The following is an 8,764-nucleotide window of genomic DNA, read 5'->3' as shown; positions in this document are numbered from 1 at the left end:
CCTCAAGCCACAATACTCGAAATCAACAGACACATGCAATTCGACATCACGTACACGAAGTGCATGACCATAACCATGGAAAAGCGAATAACACAATATATCACAACCCGAAAAGACCATAACTAAGGCATAACCAACTATTGAACACCCCAATAACCATTTGATCGAATCCCACTACCACGCCCAAATAGAACTGTATCAGGTGTGCCTATAACCAATAAATAACAACCCCTCGTAGCGTAGAAGAGTAACACATAGAACATATCAGAACATGAACAAGCTCAACTCTAATGGAATGACACACCTTTCAGCAATAACGGTGTTGAGTCTTCAAATTTTCCCCAGTGTAGAATACACATCCTCATTGGGCCTACCAATGGGCCCCCAAATCAACTCCGGTCATCCCCAAAAAGATAAGTGGCCCTCCAAAAGTCCATAATGACCTAACCATAGCATGTAATACCATCTATTTAACTTTGGCCACATCGTCATAGTCCGCAACCTCGAAAAAATTTGCTTCTGAGAACTCTCAGTCTCTAAATCTAAAGAACACATGAATCACCATAGCCGATCCCAAATCCACCACTCGAATGACTAACACATCTCTCATACATAATCATTCCTATGAGAAATACTTCTATAATTCTTCCGTGCTACATAAAAACTCTGAGCATCAACAGTCGATCAACCAGGCGAGTCCCGTAATACCAATGAAGCATCCGTAAGTCAAACAATTGCGCCTTCTGAAATACGCAACCTTCTCAGGAAATACCAAGTAGTAATAGCATTCATCTAATCATTTGAAACTGTTCATGATGTCTAAGAATTTATGACCTTCCCTTCAAAAGTGAATCGTGACCTTGCACATACAAATCTCAATCCCACACAACACACCACATTTATCATGCTATCATATGAAAACACGAGAACCACATTATCAACCTTGGGTATCTAGCATACTACATACACGATTAGTCAAAAACCTTCTATTTGATCCCATCCAGGAGAAAAACACAATATGCAACATCCTCTTTACGCAGGTAGGAATTATCCATCTCAAATCATGGTAGAAACCATGGAGAACCCTTCGAAACCCATTTGCACATAACCAAGCCATCAGGACTGAATTCCTTTAAATCAACCAAGTCACGCAGGTCGCCAAACCCAATAGTATAACCACAAAACACCTGTAAAGCCTCATCACATCATAAGAACCCAAAGAACCGAGCATACCATTACAATACTGATCCAACCTACTACCAGGTTGTCCTATTTCCTTTGAGTTTCTTCTAAATTGCCTTCAAGTTAACACTTCACTTTGCTAGCACACTACGACCCTTAACACAACCCTCACCACGAGAGATCCTAGCATAAAACCACATCTCCCTGAGGCCCATAAGCCGCTATATTGCCATTTAAACACAAAAATACCACATCCAATATATCCACTATGAAGATACCCAAATGATTTGTGCCTCATCAGTATAACAACACCCAAAGAAATAACCCCACCTTAAGGCAACTGAGTAAATTTCTACTTTATGCACACTATATCTATCACGAATAACAACTCAAATCATTCCATAATTCCCATATACCCATAAAGTGTAATACAGTATGTATCCAGAAATTTTCTTGCTTAAGTCACCCTCAAAACAAACATCCATAAGTCATAACCGATCCACAAGCATGCTTCGGATCAAAACCAATACAACACATAACCATACAATCAAATCGTCATTAGCAGACTCCCACACTTGGCTCAAAGCTATAGAACAAAAAATTCCCTAACTCCAATACACATACTCCATTACTGCTATAATCCTGGAGTGATATTTAACTAAGTCCTTCATAAGCTCACGCAACACAAACCATAAAAATACTTCAAATCATCTACTATGCTCGTATTCATCCTCCTGACAGTCAAGTTATCTTTCTCAATTGATCCAAACTCAAATCGCAACAGACATAATCCACTAGTAGAAAGACACACTCCACATAACACCATAAGGGTCACACATCCAAAGATTACCCTACAGGGGATAACCCATCTGTTTATCCTCAAATTGGCATTTTACTATACCTCTTTCACAACCACAACTACTACGCCATCATTTAATCTTCCTGAGTCTGAACTCATCCACAAGACATGTAAATCTATTTCGTTCAACAAATAGACAACATGAAAGAATCTATCAAAACATTTATAACTTAAGATTGTACATCACATCATAGAAATCAAGCACCCAATAGTCCTTTTCACATCTCAAGAAAATTGTTCCCATCATATTCAAACCATTTGAACACATCCTGCAGTCACATCCTACTCATCATATAGCCATCCAACCACTCACCGAGCCACTAGTCCCACTCATTGATACACCACTTGACATAGAAGTCCAAAAACACATGCTCACAGTGTTACACCCCATGTTTTCGTACGTGGAAGTATGCCATAAGTAAATTGATGGAAGCTCGGAAATGAGATGTTACATCCCGCATTTTCGTATGTTAAAGTTTTGTCGTAAGTTAATCGACTTAAGTCCAGGAATGAGATTATTTTGAGATTATAAGCATTATGCTATTTCAAACAAATGATGAGTAAATTCGTGAAGGTGAGAGGGTAAGCAAATCAAAAAAAATGAATTTCATCTGTTACAACCCGCAATATTTCGTCGATATCACGTTCCGCAGTATCATATTAAGATGATGTTGTGCCTTGCAGTATTATATTATGGTGATGTCACACTTCACAGTATTAAGTTACGACGATGTTGCACCCTAAAGTATTCTACATTAAAATTTCGTTTTCAGTTAACTGATGTAAGAATCGGGGATGAGATCATCTTGATGTTAACGTACTTACGCTATTTATAACAAGCGATAAATAAGTATTATGAAGGATAAAGGGGTACACGGATGAAAGAAAATGAGTTTTGTTGAAAGTGTCTAATTTGGAATAAATAGGGGTAGAGCAATAATACTTGGTAATTACGAACAAGTACCATGCAAGGTACCATATGACTACGGTAATATAATATATAAAGTATATGTGAAGTATTTTAAAAATAAATATAATTTTAAATAATTTATGGTTGTTACTCCCAAACACACACGCAAGTATACATGGTCAACAAGTAATATAATGATAAGTTGAGTGTCGAACCAACATAGACTTGTGTAAACTACTCACTAAATCACTAAAATTGTTATTCAATCCAGCTAAAATCAAAGTCCAATAATATGATTATATTATACTACAATTCTAAATAATAACTAAGTTATCAAGTAACGAGTTGATTGTTGTGTATTCAGTAGAGACAAATATTCCAGAGTTGTGATCGATTCACCAATCGTATTGTGTTCTAATTAACTCTCCCTTTTATATAATTCACTCATGGTTGCTAATTAATCGATAAATGCTCTCATACCCTTCTCCCGAGTACTACTCACCTATTCTCAATAGATTAACGCTTATATTCCTATGAAATCAATCTATTAAGAACGCATTAAGATCACTAAATTTAATTAAGCATGGTGAGTAGGTATATTCCTATCCTAACCACAAATCTGCTCCACCTAAGGGTTAAGATCATGCTCTCTTCAATTTTTCTCTAATCTAAACACGACTTTCCCAAGCATAGCATAGATAGTAAATAGAACCTATTTGTTGGCCAGACAATTAAGAAATTAAACGCAGAATTGAAGAAACAATCATATATTGGTGAATTATAATCAAGGTCAAGCTAATATAAAACAACAATATTCATGGCTAAATCACAACCCAGAACAATGGGTGTTTAGCCACTCATGATGTAATCAAACAATTGCATAAGTGTTGAATCAATTGGAAATACTAGAAAAAATGAAGAAAACTGAGAATTATTCGCTTCCTCACGATCCCGTGTGTATCTCTACTCCAGAGTGGGTCTCCCCCCTCAAAAATAGGTTTAGTCTTGCTTTTATATCAGTTGGGTAGGTCTAGGGCCGAAATAAACTTGTCCCGGGCAAAATAGGACACGATTCGCGTCACCGGCGCCCAGCCCGACGCCAGGCGCCCTCCATAGCGCCCCAATTTTTGAGCCTACTGTTTTCAGCGCCACAGGTGGCACCAGGCGCTGCCTGTGGCGCCCAACTGCTTCCTTTCCCGATTTTGTTCGTTTTAGCTTCAAATATTTTTACGTTTTGCCCCAAATTGCTCCTGAATCATTCCTACAAGTAAAAACACTTCAAATCAATATAATTCATTGCATTTAACATCCCAAATTCACGAAACAAGAGTAAGATACGAGGCTATATACATAAAAATATATATACTTTAAGCTAAAGGTCAACACCCCACACTTAGGCTCTTGCTCGTCCTCGAGCAATAGGACTATCTAATAAACCCCCAACTACGTACAAGTATCAATTATAGAGGAGCACTTTAACCTTTAACTGCACTCTATACCCTTGACTACGATCAATACCGCCACACAAGCATGAACACACAAAAATTCACATTCTTCCCGTTTAAGCAAGCCCAAGTATAATATTTCAATTCAATAATTTCCAATAACCTATTTGTCACCACCCAACCTCACAAGCCAACTTGCAACCACTAAGTACCATCAATTTATGCACTTACCCAACAAGAAAGTTTACAACATTACCAATCATTCATGAGATCATGTGCCCTCACCAACAAATCGAGAGTGAATATAAATTGGTCCACACATTCAAATATGCTTTTGAACATAATTTAAGAACATCACACAATTGAACAAAATTCGCTCACTCTCACAAAGAATTCATATGCATCCCGTGGTCATTCCATAAGCTTGCCCGTAGTGTATATTTCCACTAATTTAAGCTAGCCAAATCTAGGATCAATTAGGACTTTTAGGTTGTAATGTAGGCTAAGGGACGGGTAGGATATATTTAGAAATAGTAACTCACCCTCCTAAGCACTTTAATACAATACATTTACACTTCAAGAACATATTCTTCTCAACCAAATCACTTGCCATATACAACATAGCCCTCTTTTCACTTAAGCACTTCTCTATTTTGTCACTAGCACAAATCAATAAGAATTGGAGGTGTGTATTTTTCTACATTATTTGAACTATCATATTTTCTTTTTTGTCTTTTCTTGCAATTTTTCTTTTCCTTTCTCTCTCTTTTTTTTTCTTCACACACTCCATACATTAAAGTTCACCGGCTAGTGACTTTTGATTTCAACTTTAGTGCACCAACGAGCCCTTCCATGTTTCCACTCGAAAGCTACTCCCCAATATCTCACCTTGCTTCTTTTAGCGACTAAGTGCCTTAGAAGGTAAAGGCTCAATCAATATCAAATTAAGAACAAAATAGGGGTATGGCTTATATGTGGGTGCCAAAAGAAAGGTCTATAGGCTCAAAGGGGCTAGGAACAGAAAATTTTACTTTTATGTGACAAGCACATCTATGATCAAGCAAGAAAATCCCTACGTCATCTCCTAGATTAGAACAACTCACAATTTCGCTTCAATTAACACACGGGGCAAGTTCTAGACTACACAGGATAGCACAGAAACTCACGAATCCTCACACACACGTTGCACATGACTCAATCAAGATGGTTCTGTTCAACTCTCAAGTCAAGCAAGCACAAATAAATGAGAAATTTAAGCAACATTGCACTATGCGGCATACAAGTCAGACAACTGAGAAAAGGTGTCACAAAACAGGCTATTTACTTTACTTAGGCTTTATAATTCAAACCAAATACACGGGAAAACAGAATGTATGTCGTAGCCTATTGTTCCAACATCAACCATACCAGTGAGTATCTCAGAACGACTCAGTTCCTTCCTAAATTACTCCTAAAAAGAAATTAAAAGTGCCTGGTTCGAGCTACATCCTTGGAAAAGAACCGGTGCCCAAAGAAAAACCAAGGAATACCACCTAGATATTCTAAGAAAATAAAATGACACATAAAAAAAATTTGGTGTTTTTAAATCGGACTTTAATCCCTCAAGAAAATTGTCCAAAAGATCCATCGTCAGGAACAGTCCGAGCTTTTTTAACTTTTTTTTTGAACCTAGACTATGTCTACTACGAGTTATAAAAGAAAGACAATTATACTCCAGAAAGTAGTTTCCCTACCCCACACTTATATTATGCATAGTCCTCGATGCATGACCATAGAGAAATATTAAAACAAGGGTGAGAAATACTCCCTGAGACCCTCTCAGACCTAACTCGGACATGATCCTCAATTAGGGCTGGGACGACCCCACACTTAAGATCAAACATGCTCCTCAACTTCAACTTTGGGTACTTAGACTTCCCCTACTCTGCAAAAATAAAAAAAACAACACAAAACACAGTAAAAAGAAATAATCAATAGATAAAAGATACACAGGTTGGGTTGCCTCCCAACAAGCGCCTTATTTATAGTCGTGGCACGACTCTGCTACTCTGCTCAGGTTGGGCGCTTTCTCTTCTTCTTTCTCCCATGAATTCTAGCCTTTTTGCGCGCTCTCAGATGGTCTCCTCTTTCATCTCTGGCTCTTTTCTCAATCATCTTTACACGCTCAGCTAGAAACACAACCTCATTTAACTCAGTTGTCCCATCTGGATCACTATAATTCACATAAGAACTCTGCTTTATCCCCTTCGATTCTACCATAGTAATCATGCACAAGTCCTCATAATGCTTAGGAATCTTAAGTGCCTTGTACACATTAAAAGTGACCTCCTCGTCGTCAACTCTCATTTTTAACTTCTCTGCTCTCACATCAATAATTTCTCCACCAGTAGCTAAGAATGATCGCCCCAAAATAATGGGCACTTCCTCATCTGCCTCGTAATCAAGAACAATAAAATCAGCAGGAAGAATAAATGTTCCCACTCGAACTAACACATCCTTAATAATTCCTTCGGGCATGACTAGTGACCTATCTGCTAGCTATAAAGTGATTGTAGTAGGTCTAAGCGTCCCCAATCCGAGTTGCTTGAACAAAGAGGATGGCATCAAATTTATACTGGACCCTAAATCACACAAGGCTCTACCAACCTCTTGTTTTCCAAGAGACAAAGGAATTGTGAAACTCCCAGGATCCTTCAACTTAGGAGGAAGTTTACTCTGAACTCTGGCACTACACTCTTCAGTAAGTGCAACTATTTCAAACTCTGCATGTCTTCGTTTGTTTGCCACAATATCTCTGAGATACCTTGCATACTTAGGCACTTCCTGCAAAATTTCCACCAAAGGCAGATTCACGCTCACTTGGCTCAAAATATCTAGGAATTTCTTATACTTGGCATCATCTTTTTGCTTCTGCAGTCTTTGTGGAAACGGAGACGGTGGCCTAGTCTCAATTACTGGCTTGGGTCCTTTATTATCTTTTTCATTCCCCTCAACTGGCTTGGGAGCTAATTCTCCTTCAGGATGATCTATATTCTTATTTTTCTTTGGTACCTCTTCTAGTGCTCTTCCATTTCTCAAGGTAACCGCATTGACTTGAGCTTTAGGATTGGGCTCAGTATCACATGGAAGAGCTCCAGCTGGTCTAGTGTTTTGAGCACTGGCAAGCTGTCCCATTTGATGCTCCAAATTTCTCACTGTTATGGCGAGGGCTTGCTGTTCAGCCATCACTTTTTTCAACATATCTTCAAGGTGACTTGTAGGACTCGCTTGTTGTTCAACCTGAGGTGGTCTATATTGTTGTTAAGGTGCTTGAGGCCTGTATTGATTCTGAGTGCCCTGGTTTCCACCCCAAGAGAAGTTTGGGTGGTTCCTCCAGTTGAGATTGTAAGTGTCCCCATACTGACTTGTTTGGCCTCGATTTGCATTACCCACAAAATATACAGACTCTGGATTTGCTGGGCATAGATTGCTCATGTGACCCTCTCCACATACTTTACAAAATATTTAAACTAGTTGCACTGGTTGGGCTTGTTGCTTGTTGATACTCAAGTTCATCTGGTTGACTTGATTGGTCAGTGTAGAAATCTGCGCTGATAATACTGAGATGACATCTAACTCAGGAACCCCTGCAGACTTTTGCATTGTGTGTCTGCCCATCTCTCCTTGACAATTCGGATTGCTCTTGGAGAATTTGTTCAATAATGCATATATCTCGTCAAAGCTTTTCTCCAACACTTGACCCCCAACTGTATCATCTACCACGATCTTTGTTTTAGCATGTAGCCCTTCTATGAAAGTGTGAGCTAACACTTTATTCGTTTTATTGTGATGAGGACAGTCTCTGAGTAGGCCCTTGAACCTTTCCCAAGCTGAGTATAAAGATTCTCCCGCTTTCTGTTTGAAGGCCACTATCTCACTTCTGATCTTTGCAGTTTTGCCTGAAGGAAAGAACCTTGCCAGAAATTTTCTTGCCAAATCATTCCATGATGTGATAGAGTTAGCTGGTTTTGCCTTTTGCCATCGCTTAGCCTCGCCCAACAGAGAGAATGGAAAAAGTGTGAGCCTCACATAATCTGGAGTGACCCCGTTAGTGATATAAGTATCACTAATCTCCAAGAAGTTTAGAATATGCTGCTGTGGATCCTCGTGTGGAAGACCCATAAATTGCCCGTTTGCATGAAGTAACGGGATCATGCTCTGTTTCATCTCAAAGTGCCCAGTGATCCTGGGCTTTACTATACTGGAGGTGACATTAGCAATGCTGGGCATCGCCACCTCCTGAACAGCCATAAATTGCTCCTATGCCATGTCCATAGGAAATTGAACAAGTGCCTAAATATTATTCGTATCCCTTGCTTCCCTCAACCT

The 8,764-nt window shown here is 38.9% G+C and overlaps 1 protein-coding gene and 1 non-coding gene across 2 annotated transcripts; one reads left to right on the top strand and one right to left on the bottom strand.

Moving 5' to 3' along the window:
• Window positions 1-6,448: 6,448 nt before the first annotated feature.
• On the bottom strand, window positions 6,449-7,621 carry LOC138879671 (uncharacterized). The gene is made up of 2 exons (XM_070159290.1): window positions 7,043-7,621; window positions 6,449-6,934 (listed from the first exon to the last, which is right to left on the bottom strand). Exons 1-2 carry the CDS (start codon window positions 7,619-7,621, stop codon window positions 6,449-6,451), a joined length of 1,065 nt encoding a protein of 354 aa, XP_070015391.1.
• A 597-nt stretch (window positions 7,622-8,218) lies between these two features.
• On the top strand, window positions 8,219-8,323 carry LOC138880613 (small nucleolar RNA R71). The gene has a single exon (XR_011403342.1). It is a non-coding gene; the product is annotated as a small nucleolar RNA R71 (small nucleolar RNA).
• Window positions 8,324-8,764: the final 441 nt, after the last annotated feature.

This window comes from Nicotiana sylvestris, chromosome 10, assembly GCF_000393655.2.
Source record: "Nicotiana sylvestris chromosome 10, ASM39365v2, whole genome shotgun sequence".
Taxonomy (NCBI): domain Eukaryota; kingdom Viridiplantae; phylum Streptophyta; class Magnoliopsida; order Solanales; family Solanaceae; genus Nicotiana; species Nicotiana sylvestris.
This window is presented reverse-complemented; position numbering and strand designations above follow the sequence as displayed.

Coding starts and splice junctions, on each gene's coding strand:
- LOC138879671 (XM_070159290.1), bottom strand. CDS start 7,621: ATGGCTGAACAGCAAGCCCTCGCCATAACAGTGAGAAATTTGGAGCAT. Junction 6,935..7,042: donor TGTCTCTTGGAAAACAAGAG/GTTGGTAGAGCC, acceptor ATCACTTTATAG/CTAGCAGATAGGTCACTAGT.